The sequence below is a fragment of the Aquarana catesbeiana genome, linkage group LG01, assembly GCF_042186555.1.
Source record: "Aquarana catesbeiana isolate 2022-GZ linkage group LG01, ASM4218655v1, whole genome shotgun sequence".
Classification (NCBI taxonomy): domain Eukaryota; kingdom Metazoa; phylum Chordata; class Amphibia; order Anura; family Ranidae; genus Aquarana; species Aquarana catesbeiana.
Genome location: NC_133324.1, coordinates 979,376,575 through 979,398,920, shown reverse-complemented (window position 1 = coordinate 979,398,920; position 22,346 = coordinate 979,376,575). Strand labels below are relative to the sequence as shown.

The 22,346-nt window shown below is 48.3% G+C and overlaps 1 protein-coding gene across 1 annotated transcript in view; it reads right to left on the bottom strand.

Moving 5' to 3' along the window:
- The window catches only part of LOC141128992 (cytosolic phospholipase A2 gamma-like), an 87,418-nt gene extending 67,534 nt beyond the window's left edge, over positions 1–19,884 (bottom strand). Inside the window, exons 1-5 of the mRNA XM_073616687.1 lie at positions 19,853–19,884; positions 19,607–19,691; positions 17,355–17,500; positions 15,552–15,753; positions 893–1,001 (exon numbers count right to left, since the gene is read on the bottom strand). Of these exons, the coding sequence (XP_073472788.1) occupies positions 893–1,001; positions 15,552–15,753; positions 17,355–17,500; positions 19,607–19,691; positions 19,853–19,884 (574 nt within the window). The remainder of the gene's footprint in view (positions 1–892; positions 1,002–15,551; positions 15,754–17,354; positions 17,501–19,606; positions 19,692–19,852) is intronic.
- Between the last annotated feature and the right edge of the window lie 2,462 nt (positions 19,885–22,346).

The following is a 22,346-nucleotide window of genomic DNA, read 5'->3' as shown; positions in this document are numbered from 1 at the left end:
CCTGATGGGCAACCAGTACAAGGACTCCAGGGATAGGGATAATATGATCATTTGTACCAGACCTAATCAGGAATCTGGCTGCAGAATTTTGAAAATATTGAAGTCGACTTATAATGGATTTTGGTACACCAGCAAGTAGAGCATTGCAGTAGTCAAGTCGGGAGAACACAAATGTCATGCTTATCTGCCCTATAATAGTTTTGCACAGAGTGGCCTCCAAACCTCTTCTTATTGGGTTCCCATGCAAGAGCTCTCAGCTCCTCCTGTGGGGTACCAGTATCTCCCGAATACCACTGCCTACATCCATAGACAGAGAGAATGGCTCACCCCCCCCTATTCCCACATCAAATGATTTGACTGACAGCAATGAAAGCCAATGGTTTCTGATGCCTCAGCAAAGCCTGTGAGAGCGGGGAGTGCCGCTACAGATGGGCACAGTGCTGGATCGAGTAGGGGTTCAGGTAATTATATGGGGGTTGAGGGGGTGATACTGTTACCTAAACATTTTTTACCTTAACGTAGGGAATGCATTAAAGTAAAAAAATTTACTTTAGAACCAAATAAGAACAAATGAGACGTACTCTGAAGTACTTTCATAATACATTCGTCAAGTCATGGAATGTACTGATGAATATTTTCACACAAACATTTGTAGGAATGTTCATTGGAAAGTCTACTAGTGTATGGCCATCTTTAGCCCTCTACTAGATTGATAAACAGCTACAGTACAAAGGGTCTGATTGGCAGGGCTCAAGCTGGATGGCATCAACTTACCAGGGAAGGAGCTTGTAGGATCTGGCTGTAACTAAATGGGCAGAGCAGACTATGGAAGCATTATGGAAGCATCATATTGGAATCATACTTCATTTTAGGCCGTTCTAGTAAAAATTACCTAATTTGCTTTCATGCATTTTATACTTTCTCACAGCAGAGTAGATGGGATACGGGACTTCACCGATCTCACACATCTCCTTGTGGCTGGACAGCTTTCCTTCATCGATCTACAGAAGAAAAAATTAATATTGATCAACTCAATACCCTTTCCGCCCAGGCCAATTTTCAGCTTTCAGCGCTGTCACACTGAACCCATATGACATTGTTACATACAGAGCTTTAATAGAGCTTTATTTTTGTGGTATTTAATCACCACTGGGGGTTTTATTTTTTGCTTAGCAAATGAAAATGGACCGACAATTTAAATTTTTTTTTTTTTTAATAAAAGTTTGCAAATAAGTAATTTTTCTTTTTCACTAATTAGCGCTGATGAGGCTGCTTTGATGGGCACTAATGAGGCTGCTTTGATGGGCACTGATGAGACTGCACTGATGAGACTACACTGATGGGCACTGATGAGACTGCTTTGATGTGCGCTGATGAAGCTACTTTGATGGGCACTGATGAGGCTGCACTGATGGGCACTAATGAGGCTGCTTTGATGGGCACTGATGAAGCCGCACTGATGGGCACTGATGAGACTGCTTTGATGTGTGCTGATGAAGCTGCTTTTATGGGCACTGATGAGGCTGCTTTGATGGGCACTGATGAGGCTGCTTTGATGGGCACTGATGAGACTGCTTTGATGGGCACTGATGAGGCTGCTTTGATGGGGACTGATGAGGCTGCTTTGATGGGCACTGATGAGGCTGCACTGATGGGCACTGATGAGGCTGCTTTGATGGGCACTGATGAGGCTGCTTTTTTTTTGTTTTTCAAAAAGTTTTTATTTAGATATACAAGGCGTAAAATATAGTAAACAACCTTTTGTAAGACATTTTACAGAGGAAAATTTAGGTACATACATATCTTTATCTAGGGGATATACACATACGTACCAGGATGGGAGGGCTGAATAAAATAAAATAAACAGATCATAACATTCCAAAGCTGTCTACTAAGAGGAGATACCTGGATGGATCTGTTTATAGGAAATCCCTAGGATTTCCTAGGTGAAAACATAAGAAAACAAAACAGGAAGGGGGGGTAGTAAGGTAGGTCTTAAGGGGGGGCAGCATGACTGAAGTAGAGACAATTGTGGAAGTAAGCTTTACAATATTGAATAGATAGTAATGAGGACAGAGCTGGTGGGCTGAGCTAAAGTCCATTGGATGTGAGATACCCTTTGGATGGGGAGGTTGCCTCTTTTGGGTTTGGAGGGGAAGTATCGTAGTATGCGGACGAGTATTGGCTGAAATTGGCTAGTTCCTCTTGAGAGAGTGTTGAGATCATAAATAGATGCCATTTGGAGTAAAAGCGGGCTTTAGTTTTTTCCTGTTTGAAGTCTGTGTTTAGACGGTCCTTGATTAGGAGATGTAGGAGCTCTTGTTTGATTTGGGTGATATTGGGGCTGTGAGAGGAAGTCCAATTTTTCAAAAATGGTTCTTCTTGCGAAATCAAAGACCAGTCTTTGTGGGATGGGTTATCTTTTGAGATTCCCGCGAGTCCTGTATTTGTAGATTGGGACCAAGGCAGCTGTTTGGGGTCCCAGTGACCAAAGATGAGAAGTAGCGGGTCTTTTGGTAGTTTTAATAAGCTTACTTCAAAGATGTAGGATAGTACCTGATCCCAGAAGGTAGAGATATAGGAGCAATTTCAGAAGCGATGGGTCAGAGATGGCTTTGGTAGGTTGCAGAGGGGACAAATGGCTTTGCTCTGATCTGTTTTAGAGGATAGGAAAGGTATGTGGGCTCGGTGGACTATCTTCAGTTGCATTTCTGTCCAAATTTCATTGGGGGTTAATTTTTGTACTGCGTTAAGGCCTTGTAGAATTTTTTCCACAAGGTTCGGGTCAGGGAAGTCTTTCTGCCAGTTGTCGACAGAGGAGGGTGTGAGAGGAAGAAAGGTCTTATGTAGAAGAGGTTTTTAGATGTCAGAGATTTTATAGGAGCCATCCAGGATCATTTGGTCTGTGATGTTTGGCTGAAACCTCTTACTGTCTTCTTTACATGCGTCCTTTAGAAAGCTGATGCATTGGCTTGACATGAAAGAAGATAGCTTGAGATTTTTCCTGGCTTCTCTCCATGCTATTGCTGTATCTCTTAGCAGGAGGCTGTGTTGGTAGAGAGGGGGGACTGACTTCCATTTGCAGTGGAGAAGGGCCACTAAAGAATACAGATGGGCCATGTCAGATTCCAAGTAGTAGTTAGAATAGCGGGAGGATTGTGTTATCCAGTCCAGACTAGTTCTCAGTAAACATGCTAATTTATAGATTCTAATATGAGGGAGACTGATGCCCCCTTCGCGTCTGGGAAGATATAGTTTCTTAAAGGCTATACGTGGTCTTTTGTTTTGCCATAGAAATTTTGATATGGCTGAATTGAGAAGTTTCACATCCTTGTGATGAAGAAGTAGTGGAATAGTTTTCAATGGGTATAATAATCTAGCAAAACTGACCATTTTTATCAGGTGGCATCTTCCCAGGAGCGAGAGGAGCAGATCCATCCAGGTAGTTAATTCTTGAGCGATTTTTGAAATCAAAGGAGGGTAATTGAGGTGGTATAAGGAGGAGGGAAGTTTCCCTATTTTGATTCCCAGATAGGTGATATGTGATTTGGGGACTGGAAAGATGGAGTGCTGGGCCCAAGGTGGTTTAGAGAGAGTGCCTATGAGGAGGATTTCGCTTTTGACATAGTTAATGCAGAGGCCTGAGCAAGAACGAAATTCGTCAAATACCTTTTTGATGGTAGACATATCAGATGGGGGGTTGGCTGAAAATATAAGAACATCATCCGCAAAGAGGGAGGTGCGTAGGTCATGTTTACCAACTTTAATCCCATGTAAGAGAGCTGTTAAGGTTAGATACCTGGATAGGGGCTCTAGGGCGATGTTGAAGAGGAGCAGGGACAGGGGAAACCTTGGCATGTACCCTTGTGGAGGCGGAATTCATCCGAGAGAAGGCCTGCTGCCACCAGTCTAGTTGCCGGAGCCGTGTACATGGTATTAATAAGATGGTGGAAGGGACCAGTAAATCCCATTGCTGACATGGTCATGGAGAGCCATTCAAAGCTAACATTATCAAAGGCTTTCTCCGCATCTAATGTGATGATGGCATAGTCTACGCCTGGGTTCTGTTTAGCATGCTCTAAGGCCAGCATGACCTTGCGTATGTTAAGGGTGGAGGTTCTGCCTTTCACAAAGCCAGATTGGGCGGGGTGAATCAGTGAGGGGATGATGTCTGCTAACCTAGTAGCTATGATCTTGGATAGAATTTTAACATCCAGGTTTAGAAGTGAGATGAGTCTATATGAGCCCGGGTTCTGGGGGTCTTTGCCCTTCTTAGATAGTATCTTTATAATGGCCTGGTTCCCCAACTGTAAGTATGTTCCACCTGACCAAATACCATTGTAGACTTGGTAGAGAGTGGGTTCTAAGATATTTTGTAGGGTTTTGTAAAATTCACTAGTGAATCCGTCGGGACCCGGGGCTATGGGGAGGGTTAAGTTATGGATGGTGGTCGATATTTCGGGGAGAGAAATGGGAACATTAAGAGCCTCTAGTTGTGATGGAGAAATTTTGGGCATGTTTATTTTCTCGATGAAAGAGCGTGCTGTTTGTTTATCTATGGGGTCTGGGGCATATAGTGCTGAGTAAAATTGAAGCATGACCTTGTTAATTTGCTGTGGTGTGGAGTGGACTTTCCTTTGGTGTTTCGAAGAGATGTAATATGGTTCGGGCGGAATGGACCTTTGCAGAGCCTGGCTAAAAGTTTTCAGAACTTGTGGAGGGTGGCATCTAAGTGGGCCTTTTTGGTTAATTCAAGGGTGTCTGCCCAGGTACCGAAGTCTTTTTTTGCTGCCTGCCATTCTTTTCTGGTGTCTGGGGAGTCTTTGGTGTGCTGGCTGCTTTGTAGTTTGTTAAAGTGTTTCTTTTAAAAGAGGTGGCATAGGAAATGATCCGACCCCTGAGGTATGCTTTGCCGGCATCCCAGAAGAGGTTCGGATTATCTATGTGAGGAGCGTTGGCCATAGAGTATTCAGACTATGATTTGGACATGAACTGCTGGAAGTCAGTGTTATGTAGGTAGGAAGGAAATCGCCAATTTTTTGGGTGGGGAGGTAAGTTGAGATTATTGAGTGTCACCTCTATGGGGGCATGGTCGGATATGGCTATGTCGTGAATGTCAGCACTGTTGAGCATGGGGAGAAGGTTGTCTGAGCCAAGGAAATAGCCTATCCTTGTGAGGATATTGTGTGGGTTGGAGTAGAAAGTAAATTCCCTGGGTGAGAGAGGCGCCAGAGATCCTGGAGGTGGATGGCTTCCATGCTGGTTGCAAAGTATGAGGGGGCGGTGGTGTCGGAGCTAAGTTTAGGGCGCTTGGGGGACGATCTGTCATCCGTCTGATGGAGGATATCGTTGAAATCTCCTCCAACCAAATGAGGGAGGTGGGTGTTGCTAAGTAGCCAAGTAGATAGCTCAGTGTAGAACTGTTTGCCTGGGCTATTGGGAGAGTAGATATTTGATATCACTAGCTTCTTGGAGCCTATTTGGATATGTGCCATGATAAAACGTCCCTGGCTGTCTGATTTCACAGATAAGACAGTGCAGGGGAGGTTTTTGTGTATCAGCAGGAGAACACTCGCTTTGTGTCCAACAGCATCCGAGCCTAATGGGGCGTACACACGGTCGGACTTTTCGTCTACAAAAGTCCGACAGCCTGTCCGACAGACTTCCGGCGGACTTTCGGCGGACTTGCAGCAGACTTTCTAACGAACGGACTTGCCTACACACGACCACACAAAAGTCCGACGGATTCGTACGTGATGACGTACACCGGACTAAAATAAGGAAGTTCATAGCCAGTAGCCAATAGCTGCCCTAGCATGGGTTTTTGTCCGTCGGACTAGCACACAGACGAGCGGATTTCGGGGTCCGTCGTAGTTACGACGTAAAGATTTGAAGCATGTTTCAAATCTAAAGTCCGTCGGATTTGAGGCTAAAAAAGTCCGTTGAAAGTCCGGAGAAGCCCACACACGATCGGATTACCAGCCAGCTTTAGTCCGTCAGTGTCCGTTGGACTTTTGTAGACGAAAAGTACGATCGTGTGTACGCGGCATAAGACAGTGTCAACCCAAAGCTTCTTCATGCGATGAAAGTCTGGGGTTAGATAGTGAGATTCCTGAAGTAAGACTATGTCAGTTTTGATTCTTTTGAGATGTCTGAGAATTTTCATCTTCTTGTGGGGGGGATCTGAGACCTTTTACATTCCAGGAGACTATTTTCATATTGGGGGGGGTCGTGGGAGGGATATGGGCCGATGTAATAGATTTGTCACTGTGTAAGTGGTGTGGTAAAGTCACAGCTATATCAGGAAGTAGGATATTGTTCTCATGATGAGAATGTGGAGGAGGGAAGCATGGAGGTTTGCATGAGCCCCAGGGTAAAAGGAGAAGGGAGGGGGGAGGATGTCAGGGGGAAAACTTAAAAAGAAAACAAGACATTCAAACATGTGAACTTTTCTTTTTTCCACATGGAGTCACTGTGTAGGTCAACTCCCAGGACAGGACCCTAATGGTACGACCTTAGAGAGCCCATGGCTGAGGAGAGGGTTCTTGTAGGGCTACTTCGGGCCCTGTTTAGGGGAGGGTGAGTTAAGCGGTACACAGTGAGGCAAGGAGGGATTGTAAAAGTAATGGGAGAACAAGAATCGTGTGAGTGCATGAGCACAGACAGAGTCAAGTCCTGAAGTGGTGCAATATGAGCTACCTTAAAGGAATGATTATCCAAGAACTTAGACTGCGACTCCCTTTTCAGCGAGGGGTGAGGCGATGCTGGTCCGGGACCGATGGTCTGAAACGTTTGGGGGAATCTTTGCATGGGCTCCTTTGGTCCAGGGAGCGATTGATAGGAGCAGCTTTGGATGGGGTGTGCGGGTGAGGGTTTGGATGTAGAGACCGCAGGTAGGCTTCCCCTTGAGAGGGGTCTTGAAAGGATAGCTGATCGCCGCTTGGGATTTTGTGACGGAGGGTGGCCCCGGGAAGGCCAGTGTGAATTTGATTTGTTGTTTAAAGAGTTCTGTGCAAACCTGCTGGAAGGCTTTCCGTTTCTTAGAGACCTCAATTGAGTAGTCTGAAAATATCAGAACCCTTATTCCATTAATTTAGAGTTAGCAGGTTTGTCTGTACTTTTGAAGGATACGGGCCTTGTCAGAGTAGTTCAGGTATTTAGCGATTATAGGCCGAGGGGTCTTGCGTTCTGTGTTATAGGACCCCATACGGTGGGCACGTTCCACTGTGCAAGAGCCTGGAAGGCCTAGTGCTTCCCGAATGCGTTGTGCGCAAAATTCGGATAGAGCAAGTCCTTGTAGGGATTCAGGTATACCCATGAATCGCAGGTTGCTCCTTCTGGACCTGTTTTCCAAATCGTCGAGTTTTTGGAAAATATACTGATTTGTCTTGTCCTGTGCTTGTTCTGTGGCCTGGGCCTGGTACATCTCCTCTTCCATGCTAGATAGGCGGTCTTCTAGCTCATTCAGCCTAGTGGTGTTGTCAGGTCCCACACTTACCAGACAGGTGAGTCCGCTTGGGCAGAGGGTAGGCTCCCTTACGTATCCGATTCGGGGCCCCTGATAGAGTAGACAGGAGGCCACGAATGCGGAGTGGTATGAGGGCCTGTAGTAGGATCCTGGAGCACAATGGTCTGGCAAGCAACCGGTAGGTCTTCAGACTGGGTAGAGCAGATGCTGGGCAGGAACTGATCAGGCTGGTCACACACAGGCAGAGGTCGGCAACGGGCTGGCAGCAGCGGTACAAGAGGGTGAGGCAGAAACAAGGTCAGACAAGCCGGGGTCGGGTTCAGGCAGCAATCAAGGATAGTCCAAGGGGTAGCCGGGTCACAACGGATAAGCACAACAGGGAAACAGGAACTCAGGATGATCGCGGACAAGGTACAGAGCTGTTTGATCAGGCAGCACTGGGTCAGCATAGAGGCAAGCCTTAAATAGGCCGATTGGCGCCAAAACGCCGCGCACGTGCGCGCGCCGATTCGCCAAAGCGCGCCACGCCCCCGCACGCGCCCGAGCGCGCCCCCGACACCGGCGTGCACGCCCACCGAACCGGGTCGCGTCACAAGCAGCGCCCACAGGCGGACGCGCGCTAACGCGAACGCGCGCTAGCGCGAACGCGCGTACGCACGAACGCCCGGACGCCACCCCGCACGCCACGGTCGGCCAGCCCAGACACACCGGCGCCCCCAGGGACACGCGCCCCAGCACGGACAGGAACGCGAGCGCCAACACGCCCCGGCGCGCCCCGGCGCCCAACCAGGTAACCTCTCTGACAGTGCCCCCTCCTCAAGGGCAGACTCCGGATGCCCAGCTGGGCCATCTTTGCGGGATGAGAGGTTTTGAAGGATTGAAGGAGATCGTTAGCGTGCAAATTGTTTTCTGGTTCCCACGAATTGTCTTCGGGACCGTAGCCCCTCCACTTCACCAGATATTGTACCTGATTGCGCCTTCTTCTGCAATCAAGAATTGCTTCCACTTCAAACTCCTCTTCGCCATCAACCTTGATCGGTTTGGGTGGACCAATGCAACGACCAGGAAAGAAATTAGGCGTGACCGGTTTTAGGAGAGAAACGTGGAATACTGGATGAATTTTCAGGGAATTGGGGAGGTCCAATTCAAATGCCACATTGTTGATCTTCCTTTTGATCAAGAAAGGACCCAGGTATTTGGGACCCAGTTTCCTGGATGGACAAGCTAGCTTGAGGTTTGCGGTGGACAGCCAGACATAATTGCCAGGTTCTAGCATAAGTTCTCCTCGCCTCTTTCTGTCGAAGATCCTCTTATAGTCTTCCTGAGCCTTGGTCATGGTTTCCTGTAGCAATTTATTGTTATTGGCGAAAAAATTCAAGGTCTCGGAAACTGCAGGAACAGGGCATTCAGGAAATGCTCCAGGTAAGAAGGATGGGTGGAAACCGTAGTTGGCATAGAACGGAGACTGATTAGTCGCTGAATGTAAAGAGTTATTATAAGAAAACTCTGCGATGGGAAGCAGGGAGGCCCAGTCATCTTGGGAAAAAGCTGAAAAACAGCGGATGTATTGCTCCAAGGTTTGGTTCATCCTCTCGGTTTGTCCATTGGACTGAGGGTGGTAGGCCGAGGAAAAGGACAACTCGATCTCAAGGGCACCACAAAGGGATCTCCAGAATCTGGAGGTGAACTGGACGCCTCTGTCGGAGACTATATTGGTCGGGACTCCATGTAGTCTGACGATCTCTTTGATGAAGATAGCGGCGGTCTCCATGGCTGAGGGGGTGCCCTTCATGGGGAGGAAATGGGCCATTTTAGACAACCTGTCCACTACAACAAAAATGGATGAAAAACCCTCTGATGGTGGGAGCTCCACGATGAAATCCATAGAGATCATGGCCCAAGGTCTCTCTGGGACTGGTAATGGCTTCAGTAGGCCCCATGCTCTTGACCGGCTAGTCTTATTTCTGGCACACGTATCACAGGACTCCACATATGCCTTACAATCCCTGGTAAGATGAGGCCACCAGAAGGAGCGTTGGACAAGGTCAATTGTTTTCCGTGTGCCGAAGTGACCCGCAAGTTTGTGGTCATGGCACAAGCTTAGTACCCGTGCTTTCAGCTCCTCAGGAACCACAATCCTATTCTTGAACCAGAGCAGTCCATCCTTGGCACAGGCTTCAGCAAGTGGGGGCATTCTCGAGGAAGCTCGCCTGATTTGAGAAATTATGTCTTCCTGTAGAACGAGAAAATTTCCAGAAGGAAGAATGGTGTCTGGGGACAGGGTTCTTTCAGAGTCAAGGAACATCCGGGAAAGGGCGTCGGATTTGACATTCTTGGATCCAGGTCTGTACGTGATGTGGAAAATAAATCGCGAAAAAAAAAGTGCCCATCTGGCCTGCCGGGGTTTTAATCTCTTGGCCGTTCTTAGGTACTCTAAGTTCTTATGGTCTGTGTAGACCAAGATGGGATGTGCTGCACCTTCCAGGAGATAACGCCATTCTTCCAGAGCTGCTTTAATGGCCAGAAGTTCCCGATCACCCACATCATAGTTTTTCTCGGACGGAGAGAGCTTACGTGAGAAGAATCCCACTGGATACAGGAGTGCTTTGGCACCCTGTCTCTGAGACAGTACAGCTCCGACTGCAACTTCGGAGGCATCCACCTCCAGGACGAAAGGCAAGGCAGGATTGGGATGTTTAAGAATAGTGGCTGAGGTAAACAACGCTTTGAGTTTTCCAAAGGCCTCTTGTGCTTTAGGGGTCCAGTGGAACCGGCACCCTTGTTTAATAAGTTCCGTAATGGGAGCTATGATTGAAGAAAATCCCCTGATGAACTTTCTGTAGAAATTGGCGAAGCCAATAAAACGTTGTACCCCTTTTTTGTCAGTCGGTGCAGGCCACTCCAGAATGGCGGATACTTTCTGAGGATCCATTTTAATGCCATCAGGAGAGATGATTAAACCCAAGAATTGGATGGATTGGAGCTCAAATTCGCACTTCTCAAGTTTGGCGTAGAGCCCATGCTGTCTTAGCCGGGAGAGTACAGTTCGTACATGTCTGCGGTGCTCCATCAGAGAGGCGGAGAAGACCAGGATATCATCTAGATAAACGATGACGTATAAATCCAGTAAATCATGAAAGACATCATTAACAAAGTGCTGAAATGTTGCCGGTGCGTTGCACAGACCAAAAGGCATGACAAGGTACTCATAATGACCAAATCGGGTACGAAAAGCTGTCTTCCACTCGTCTCCTTCTCTTATACGGATCAGGTTATAGGCTCCACGGAGGTCTAGTTTAGTAAACACGGTAGCAGATCCTAACCTCTGAAACAGCTCAGGAACCAAAGGTAGCGGGTATCTGTTCTTTATGGTAATTTTGTTAAGCTCCCGGTAGTCAATGCAGGGACGTAGGGAATGATCTTTTTTTTCTACGAAGAAGATGCCTGCCCCAGCTGGAGACGTAGAAGGACGAATGAACCCTTTCTTCAGGTTTTCGTCAATGTAAGTCTTCAAGGTGCCCAGCTCCTGCTCAGTTAAGGGAAAGATCCTACCAAAGGGGACTTCGGTACCCGGTAGAAGTTCTATTGGGCAGTCATAGGGTCTATGTGCTGGAAGGGTTTCTGCCCCCTTCTTACTGAACACGTCTAGGAAATCCCGGTAGGGTTCAGGAAGATCTTGGTAGAGTTTAGTTTCAGAGTCCATGCACAGACATTGGGAAGAGGTTGGTGGGGTTCCCCGTAAGCAGTTTTGTCTACAATATTCGGAGGAAAACTGAACCTTGCCCGTAGCCCAGTTGATGCTAGGATTGTGGGCCTGTAGCCAAGGTATCCCTAGGATAATTGGGAAGAGAGGAGAGGAGATGACATCTAGGCGTAATAGTTCCTGATGTTCCGGGCCAATGGTGGCCAAAAGAGGAACCGTTTCTTGGGTGACGGGTCCGGAACGGAGGGTGGAACCGTCTGCTAGAAAGACTGCCAGTCCTTGGGCTTTAGTTTGAGTGGGGATATGGTGAGTTTCAACGAAGGTCCGGTCAATGAATCCACTGCATGCCCCTGAATCAACGATGACCGGTACTGGGATGCTCCTTCCAGGTAACTGCAAGACAATGGAGAGAGTTAAATGGCTACCGGTACTAGGTAGGACAGGTGCACACAATGAGGAAGACGGTAGACACTTACGCCTCTTATTGGGGCATGCTCTTGCAAAATGACCGGGCTCTCCACAGTACAAGCACAGGTTGAGTGTGCGTCTTCGGGTCTTCTCTTCTGGGGTCAGAGAGGGACGGAGCAGTCCCAACTGCATAGGCTCCGAGCCTTCCTGGGCGGAAGCGGATGAGACCAATGGAGCTTGGTGCGGGGCACTAGGGGCCCTGGGCAACATCCAGGTAAGACGTGGATGACCAACTGATCTTTCAGAGCGTCTTTCCCTGAGGCGACGGTCAATTTGGATAGATAAATTGATGAGTTCCTCTAGTGTCTGGGGAACCCCCACTCGTGCCAGCTCGTCCTTTAGAGGGTCAGATAATCCCAGCCGATATTGGTGACGCAAGGCAGCGTCATTCCACTCCGTGTCGGCACTCCAACGCCTAAACTCCACGGCGTAATCTTCAGCCGCTCTGCGACCTTGTTGGAGGGAGTGCAAAGTGGCTTCAGCCGTTGCCGTTAGCTGAGGGTCCTCGTACAGTTGGGACATGGCTAGGAAGAAGTCACTCACGGAATCAAGGGATTGAGCCTTTTGTTTCAGCAGATTGTGGGCCCAGGTTTGAGGTTCACCAGTCAGCAAGGATATGATGAACCCCACTTTAGTAGCTTCCAGGGAGAATGTACGGGGTTGCAGGGCAAAATACAGTTCGCAAGCGTTGCGGAACGCTTGGAACTTACTGCGATCTCCTGAAAACTTCTCGGGTGGAGGTACTCTGGGCTCTGGTGGAAGCATCACTACAGAGGGTGCCGAAGCCGAATTGGACGCTGCTCCTGAAGGAGAGGCTGAGAGGGCCTGGACCTGCCCTTCCAATCTAGTGTAGCCTTCTTGCAGACTTTTAACGGCTTGAGTGAGGCCCGCTAGGTGCCTGCACAGTTCATCCATGGGGGAGGCCCCCTGCCCGGACTCAGTCATGGCTGCCTGATACTGTCAGGTCCCACACTTACCAGACAGGTGAGTCCGCTTGGGCAGAGGGTAGGCTCCCTTACGTATCCGATTCGGGGCCCCTGATAGAGTAGACAGGAGGCCACGAATGCGGAGTGGTATGAGGGCCTGTAGTAGGATCCTGGAGCACAATGGTCTGGCAAGCAACCGGTAGGTCTTCAGACTGGGTAGAGCAGATGCTGGGCAGGAACTGATCAGGCTGGTCACACACAGGCAGAGGTCGGCAACGGGCTGGCAGCAGCGGTACAAGAGGGTGAGGCAGAAACAAGGTCAGACAAGCCGGGGTCGGGTTCAGGCAGCAATCAAGGATAGTCCAAGGGGTAGCCGGGTCACAACGGATAAGCACAACAGGGAAACAGGAACTCAGGATGATCGCGGACAAGGTACAGAGCTGTTTGATCAGGCAGCACTGGGTCAGCATAGAGGCAAGCCTTAAATAGGCCGATTGGCGCCAAAACGCCGCGCACGTGCGCGCGCCGATTCGCCAAAGCGCGCCGCGCCCCCGCACGCGCCCGAGCGCGCCCCCGACACCGGCGTGCACGCCCACCGAACCGGGTCGCGTCACAAGCAGCGCCCACAGGCGGACGCGCGCTAACGCGAACGCGCGCTAGCGCGAACGCGCGTACGCACGAACGCCCGGACGCCACCCCGCACGCCACGGTCGGCCAGCCCAGACACACCGGCGCCCCCAGGGACACGCGCCCCAGCACGGACAGGAACGCGAGCGCCAACACGCCCCGGCGCGCCCCGGCGCCCAACCAGGTAACCTCTCTGACAGGTGTGTTCTCCTAGCTGGGCCTTTATTTGCTTCATCCCTGCGTTTACTGCCCTTTCCACTGAGGCAGAAATCATAGGGGACAGGAGAGCTGCCACGGCCTGCGCTATGCGCTCTGTGCTGTTATCCCCATTATGCTGTGGAGTGGAGGCTTGTGGGGAGAAGGCCTGTGAGGGGGAGGCTTGTGGAGAGACATGGGGAGGTTGTGGCTAAGCAGAGGAGGCATGCAGGGAGGTGTGTGTGGCCGCTTACCTCCATCTCCGCCATCTGTGGGTCTGTGTATGGCTCCATGTAGGCCGAGACTGGGGTCTCGATTTGCAGCTGGGCCGGCGGCGCCATCTGGGCCGTTTGTGTGCTGGAGCTGGTTTTCTCCACAAACCGATCCATAGGCTGGCGGATGTCACCCGGAGGTAGCGGGGGGGTGATTTAGGAGGCTCTATTTGGATTTTATAGGCAGATTTGGTCCGTAGTGCGGGAGCTGAGGAGAGGAGCAGCTACTCCATGCGGTGCCGGAACCGAAAGTGTTGGAAGGGTTAAGGCTGCTTTGATGGGCACTGATGAGGCTGCACTGATGGGCACTGATAAGGCTGCACTGATGGGCACTGATGAGACTGCACTAATGGGCACTGATGAGGCTGCACTGATGGGCACTCATGAGACTGCTTTGATGGGCACTGATGAGGCTGCACTGAAAGGCACTGATGAGGCTGCACTGAAAGGTACTGATGAGGCTGCTTTCTTCATTGCCCTGTTTATCAGCGTATGTGCTGACAGTCCTGTCAGTTATCGGCTCTCCTTTCCTCACACACAGCATGGGAGGAAAGGACTACTGATAACCAGCAGTTCTGTTACATGTGATCAAAGGTGTTTGGATCACATGGTAAAGGGCCACTGTGATTGGACACAGCAGTCACAGAGCATGCCCAAAGCGTTCCCTAGGGGGCATGTGAGAGGCGGGTTCTGGGAGAATGTCAATGAACGCCCTCCCAGAACTAGAGGATCACGCTGTGGCCATCTTTCTTTTTGGCTTGTCAGCAAAGGTGTGTGCAGCCTATTGCATTGGGATGTGCACCCCAAAGCTCAAGCACGCATGCCTTTCTTTGCAGCCTCAGCTACACAGTACAATGAATGAATGGGAAGTGATCTGTGCTGAGTGGCTTCCTGTTCATTGGCAGCATAGTAAACACAGTTTATTGAGCTTCAGTTATGAATGAGTGAGTGTGTTCACTGTGTTCATTTAAAAAAGGAAGGGGTCGGTAAATTACATATTTGCTAGCCCCTTCCCCCACTCTCCATCCTGAAATATACCCCGCAGCAGCTGGGGGGACAGGAGATGAGGGAAGCCAACAGCACTGTGGGGTGGGGGCTAACAAGGGGGGGAAGCCTGGGCAGTAGGGGGAATTGGCACCACACATAGTGATTAGTGTGTGCCCAGGCACACCTGGCACACCCTCTGTGCACCCCTATGCTTGTCAGCTATAGCTCTTGTCTCATAAAAGACAAATTGCTTCCAGGTGCATGCCAGAGAGGTGCATGCAGGACTGTTTTTTACTATAGTCTGCCCACATTACTTCACCTGCACTAGCCTAGGGTCATATCAGCTGCATTATATGGACACTTAGTCTGGATGGAGCCATCTGTCTGTTTGAGTTTTATGTCCATTTGATTAATATTTTCAATAAAGAATTTGTGGTAAGCCTGTTGTAAGCATCATATCCTTGGTGGGTCCTTTTGTATATTTATGCATGTTGGAGACACCTCCCCTTATACAGAAAGAATTATAGGCAGCACAACTTTTATAAATATCACTCCCAATTCTAATTGGGGTTTTTGTTCTGCACCTAGTTGTGGCTGTAATACTCTGCATGAAATAAAACTTATCACTCCGTTGATACATGCGGTTGTGCCAGATTCTTTTTCTGGATCAAGTGTTCATGAGGTCTCAGCAACCTTTCAGCACTAGCTTCAGAGCCGAGTTGGATGATTGGGGGAGGTAGTAGAACGTAGAGAACAGCAATAACAACATAAAGAGTCTGATTCTGATTAACAGAGAAATATTAAGACTGTGCCATCTCCATTAGGAAGAAGCTAAAGGCAAGTCACCCCGGAGCTAAAGGTTCTCCTGGGTTCCAAACCTCCGAGAGGACCCAGGTAGGACTTACCGAATTCAAGGCTCTGAAGACAAATGTATAGGCCCAAACATCTGTCAGAGAGTACGAGTCTCCAAGAAATTTCTCTTTTAACTTCTTCCATGGACTTTTCCGTTCAGTGTCCGATTTCATTCGCTGACATAACTCCATCTCCAATTGTTCTATCTCTGAAAAGTCTGACCAGTTTTTATTTGAATACAGAGAGGACATACACCTGCAACATTAAAGTAGTAAGTTAGATTTTGATAGGTAAGCTATCCATGTAACATTTGTTCAAAATAACTTGGTATATATATTTCATTATCACTGGTTTTGTCATCCATGTAACATGCTTTGTCTGGATGTAAATTGTTCTCAATTTGTTGTCTAATCACTTGATGTCCTGAGGCAATGTTGAAACGTCCCAGACTTCAAGTGGTTGAAGCAATCTCATGGCTGCAGCTGCATAAGTTTGGTGTTTGGTGTCAATTTTTTCAGCCAGTGTTCATCTGTTTAGTAAAAGTGATCCAGTCGGCTCTACATCCTCCTGATCACTTTTACAGTAGTCAGAAGGGCAGCCCCCCCCCCTTACTGGCACCCCCATGGTTGATCATCATCGTTCCTCCAGGGAGCCCAAGACCACTGAAAATGTATCATTCGTTAAGCAGGAGGAGATGGAGGAACATCCATTCCCTGATTTCCCCTGCAAGTAATGAACCTGGAAGTGGCGATGATTTCATAATTTCGGTTTCTCAGCTGTCATTAGCTGCAGTGAAGGCTGGGGAAACAATGGGGGTTAAATAGACCCCTGATGAACTTGTCACTTGCCTATGCTCTCACATAGGGGACTTGTTTGCCCCCTTGTGACAGCATAAGATTAAAATCATTAAAAAAGTATAACAAAAATTAAATAGATAAAAAAATTATGAAAGCACCCCTTGCCCTCCACTGCACATGTATACAAATTCACACGTGCACATAGGATCTACACTAGTCTGTAAACAGAAACTGTGCCACATATGAGAGATATCTCCTAATTCTAGGGACATAATTCATAGTTAACTCTAATCTGAAGACCCATAAAGGCTTTTAACCACCTCAGCCCGGGAGGATTTGGCTGCCAAATGGATTTGGCTTCACATTTATACAGAGATTGGTGCTATAAAAATGCACTGATTACTGTGTAAATGACACTGGCAGTGAAGGGGTTAACCACTAGGGGGCGGGGAAGGGGTTAAGTGTGTCCTAGGGAGTGTTTCTAACTTGTGGGGGCGGGGCTTACTGTGACATGACACTGATCACTGCTCCCGATGACAAGGAGCAGACGATCAGTGTCCTTTCACTAGGGAGGGAGATGCCTCGTTTACAAAGGCATCCCCCCGTTCTGCTGTTCTGTGACCCGATCGCGGGACACCAGCGGACATTGAGTCCACGGCGGGCACACGCATGCTAGGCGGCAGATTCAAAGCAACGTATATATACACGTTGCTTTGCCTGCCTGTGCCATTCTGCCGACGTATATCTACGTGAGGCAGTCGGCAAGCGGTTAAAGCATCGACTATGAACAATTGTAGACACCATTGTTTTTCCGCCATTTCACAGATGTGCTCAATTTTAAGTTTTGACATGTTTAGTATCTCTATACTCGATGCAACCCCATCTTTTGAATTTTATCAAAAAATTATGTATAAAATTGCAAAAAGAATTGTAAAAAATATAGCAAAAAAAAAATGATGATTTTAACATGTGTGTCCTGGGGGGCAATATGGTTAAAAACAATAGCTGTTATATTATACAGGTAACAAATTGCTGTAAAAATTGGTATAATCTACATACCATGTTGATCCAGATATCCCAGCAATGTATGTAATGGCACCTAAAAGGTTTAATTCGGCCAGTTTCGAGATTGTTCCCAGAAAACCAATCATGGCACGGGTTCCGCCCCCCGATCCCAAGACCGCGATTACAGGAGGGTCGCAATTCTTCAAAAAAATTAAAATGATCATCGCTGTTATGTTACAGATGGTATATGTATTGGACAGTGGTAAGAAATTAATAAAAAAACAGCATCATGTGGGGTACAAGTATGGAATAAACCAACATCTGTGAGGGGTTTTCTAAGGCCTTATACACACAGGATGTTTATTTAACTCTCCTAGAAGCTAGCAGCGTTTTTGCAGAAAAAAATGCCTGACGCTTGTAAAAGTGTTTAAAGTTTATACGAATATAGCACACCCTTGTAGGGACTGCTGATGAACTTGGATCCCCCACCCTGCACAGCCGAGCACACCAAAATTTTAAAAGGCACTTCAGAGTCATAGTCAGAGAACAGTCTGTGACTTTGTTTTTGTTATTTATTAGGGGTTAATAACTTGGATAGGGATGGGAGGTAATGGGATGCCAACTTGACTTTACCAAAATGTCAGCAACAACTTCAGGAATATATTCCTATATATAGTCTATATACATTCTCCTTCACTTGCCTCCTGCACACACTTGCACACACTTACAGGCTCCCAGTCACATTTTAGAATAGCCCTTTACAGGCAGGAACTCATAGCCCCTTGTTGTGTAGCAAAGATTTACTGAAAACAGTTTGTACTTCTCCCATGTGGTTACTGATCTCAGCATCACCTCTCCAGGCACTGCAAACCCATCTGGCTGCAGCTGCCTCTTTCACTAGCCCCTCCAGGTTAACTATCACACCAGTCTTCTCAACTGACTCTTCCCCAGCCCTACCATCTGACTCTCAGGAGATCTCCCAGGGAAGGATGAAGACTGCTGTCTTCAGGGAGACTGACTACATGTAGCAGTCTCCCCCATTGTTAGTCCCCAGCAGTGGTGATCTACACACTCTGTCCTCTCTTGCTCCCGTGCCTCCAGGAAGGGCTTCCTCCTCTATCTTATGGCAGGATCCTTCCAGCACCCGAGCCCCAGCCCAAGGTAGGACACCCCCCCTAGACTAGGGGGCACCCCTGAGGGTCACCGGCAGCCTCCGCAGGACTGTATCTCCATCTTCCTCCTGACTGCTCCTGCTGGCATGGCTCATGTATATTTATGGGGTAAGCTCTGCCCCTACCAGCCCATTACTGGGGATTGGCCAATGACTCGTAAATATTCAAGGCATCTCCTCCTAACCTCCACCCACTAATTCTAGAAGATTCTCCAACCTTCTAGACCAGGGGGAGGCACCAGAAGGCTGCCAGGATAAGTCACCCAGCCCTGAACATCTCTGAAACCTGACCCAGATTCCATGGCTCAGACTTAGCTCCGAGCCAGCTAAAATTTACCTACTGTAAACTCTAATGTCGTGTACACACGACTGGACTTTTCAACCAAACTGGTCTGATGGAACAAATCCATCGGACAATTCGATCGTGTGTGGGCTTCATCTGACCTTTTCTGTTGAAAAATCCGTCTGAGTTTAGAAATAGAACATGTTTCAAATCTTTCTGACAGACTCGAGTCCGAGCGAAAAATCCGTTGTCTGTATGCTAGTCCGAAGGACAAAAAAGGATGCAAGGGCAGCTATTGGCTACTGGCTATGAACTTCCTTATTCTAGTCCGGTCGTACGTCATCACGTTCAAAACGATCGGACCTTAGTGTGATCGCGTGTAGGCAAGTCTGTTTCGTTGGAACTCCGTCGAAAAGTCTTTCAGTGTTCAGTCCTACGAATAGTCCGGTTGTATGTGCACGGCATAACACATCCTACATTACTTCTAGCACACACTAGAGGGTGCTACACAAGCTTTTAGGAGCTTTTACAGGAGTCAAGCTTATTTCATTTTATTGGCCAGAATAAATAATTGCTGCGCCGTCCTGGACACACTGTTTTTTTTTCCCTGCCTCTAGATACCCCTGCCACTAAACGCTGCTAAAAACCTGCAGTATGTGTGCATGAACAGAGGCAGAAAAAAACTCAAAGATGCCTCTAGGAGCAACTGCAAAAACGTCCAGTGTGCATGAAGCTAATAGAAGGCTGAATTCAGGGAAAGCTCACTTATACGAAGGTCACTTGGTCAATTTACACGGCTGTTTTTGATTGTTCAGCATCAAGATTACAAGACAAATACTAGAAAATCTTTACCTCTCTAACATTCATGTGTAAGGATGAAAGGGTCTCCTTTACTTTTCTCTTTCTTTCATTGACGGATTTGGTTTCCCCTTCTAAACTGTAAAGTGGAAAAAAAACATAAAAAAAAAAATATTACAAACAGAATACAATTAAAGTGATTGTAAATGATCACCTTGTAAAACATTTCATTCAGTTTAAAATTGAAATGAAAGGCAAAACATTTGTGTATAGATATATAAAATAAAACATTATAAATACCTTTTACCACTCTTTACCAGGCTCTTTACCATGTTATCAATCGTGTCCAATCACGGCTGATCACGTTGTCAATAGGAAAAGCCATTGATCGGCTTTTCCTCACTCGCGTCTGACAGAGTAGAGGAGAGCCGATCGGCGGATCTCCTGACAGGGGGGGTCTGTGCTGATTGTTTATCAGCGCAGCCCTCCCTCGGATGCCCACACTAGACCACCAGGGAAGCCGCCAGGACCACCAGGGAAGGGGGCAACATGTGGATGGCCAGGTATGTACCCCATGGCCATCCACATGTGCCCAATGTGCCCAGTCTGTGCCCAATCTGTGCCAATCAATGCACACAAATGGGCACTGACTGGCACCATTATATTTCAGTGATGTCCAGCAATGCAAACCATTGGTGTCATCTGTGCCGCCAATCAGTGTCATCAGTGCCACCCATCAGTGTCCATCGGTGCCACCTGTCAGTGCCCATCCGTGCCCACCTATCAATGACCATTAGTGCCCATACGTGCCACCTATCAGTGCCACCCATAAGTAGCAATCAGTGCCACCAATAAGTACCCATCAATGCCACCTACAAGTGCCCATCAGTGCCACCTATGAGTGCCCATCAGTGCCACCTATGAGTGTCCATCAGTGCCGCATACCAGTGCCACCTATCAGTGCCCATCAGTGCCGCCTATCAGTGCCCGTCAGTGCCACCTCATCAGTTCCACCTCATCGGTGCCCATCAGTGCAGCCATATCAGTGCCCATCATTGAAGAAGAAAACATACTTATTTACAAAAAATTTTAACAGAAACAAAGAAAAACTTGTTTTTTTCAAAATTTTTTTATTTGTTGCGCAAAAAATAAAAACCACAGAGGTGATCCAATACCATCAAAATAAAGCTCTATTTGTAGGAACAAAATGATAAAAAATTTGTTTGGGTACAGCGTTGCATGACCGCGCAATTGTCATTCAAATTGTGACAGCGCTGAAGGCTGAAAATTGGCCTGGGCAGGAAGGTGTCTAAGTGCCCGGTATTGAAGTGGTTAATGTTTCTCTAGAGCTAAGACTTTTTCCTTCTGGATAGAGCAGGAAGTCATTAAAACTACAGATAGTGAGTGAATAAAAATCTCTCCATCTTGAACATTCCCATTAGAGCAGCTTTTCTCAACCCGGGTCCTGTGGAATCCTCAGTTTCCTCTGGAGGTTTCTAGTGGTTTCTTAAGTTGTGGCTCATTGACCTCCCATTTATTGGTGCTTGTAGTCAGGTGGTGGACTACAGAAACATGGAGAAGGAGACATTTCCCTCTTTACAATCAGTTTACTTTCACGTTCTGTTGTTCAGCTTAATGTTGTGTTGCACAATCCCCCCCATCAGCAAAGGGAGAACTCTAGCCAGAAAAGCCTATAGATTCTTATGCAGAACAGTAAAGATTATTGGATTTGAAGTACAGCAAGTAAGCCATGTTGTGGAACTTATAGGCTCTTTGCACTAGAAATCCCAACACACAAAAAGCTGCATGAGCTACTTTGTCAATACGCCTAGGCATAGGCGTCACCAGGGGGTGGCTATCGAGGCTGGAGCCCCAAATGTGGAGCCCATAGCCCCGAGTCTCAGCGGGTGTGGAGGAGAGACGATCGGTGTGTGGCATTGGAGGTGGCGGAGGGACGATCAGGCATGTACAGGCACTGAGCCATCGGACCGCTGCCTCATTCACCCCCCCCCCCGCAGCGCTCACATCTTCTCCTTGCTTAGTTATGCAGTGCAGCTGCATACAGACATGATCCTAGGAGTGGACACTGATAAGCTTATCGTACGATCCAGAAGTCATGCAGCCGCACACAGCTGTGACATGAACTTCCTCAGCACTGATTCACTTGTTCTTTCCTTCCCCCGCTCTTCATCCTGTCTGCTGCCGCGGAGAATCTAGATGAGAGTGGGGGAAGGAAAGAACAAGTGAACGAGTGCCGAGGAAGTTCATGTCACAGCTGTGTGCGGCTGCATGACTTCTGGATCGTACGATGAGCTTATCAGTGTCCACTCCTAGGATCATGTCTGTATGCCTATCTAAGCAGGGAGAGGAGGTGAGCGCTGGGAGGGGGGATAGAGCAGCATGGGGGGGGGGATAGAGGAGCACGGGGACCAGAGCAGGGGGGGACCACAGCAGGGGGGGGACCAGCAGAGCACATGTGGGACCAAAACAGCATTCGGGGGATCAGCGGAGCATGCAGGGGACCAGCGCAGCACACAGCACGCGGGGGACCAGAGGAGCACAGGCAGACTAGAGGAGCACAGGGGGACCAGGGGAGCACAGTGGGACCAGAGGAACACAGGCGGACCAGAGGAGCACGCGGGGGACCAGAGGAGCACAGGCGGACCAGAGGAGCACAGGCGGACCAGAGGAGCATGCAGGGGAACAGAGGAGCATGCGGGGGACCAGAGGAGCACAGGTGGACCAGAGGAGCACGCGGGGAACCAGAGGAGCACAGGCAGACCAGAGGAGCACA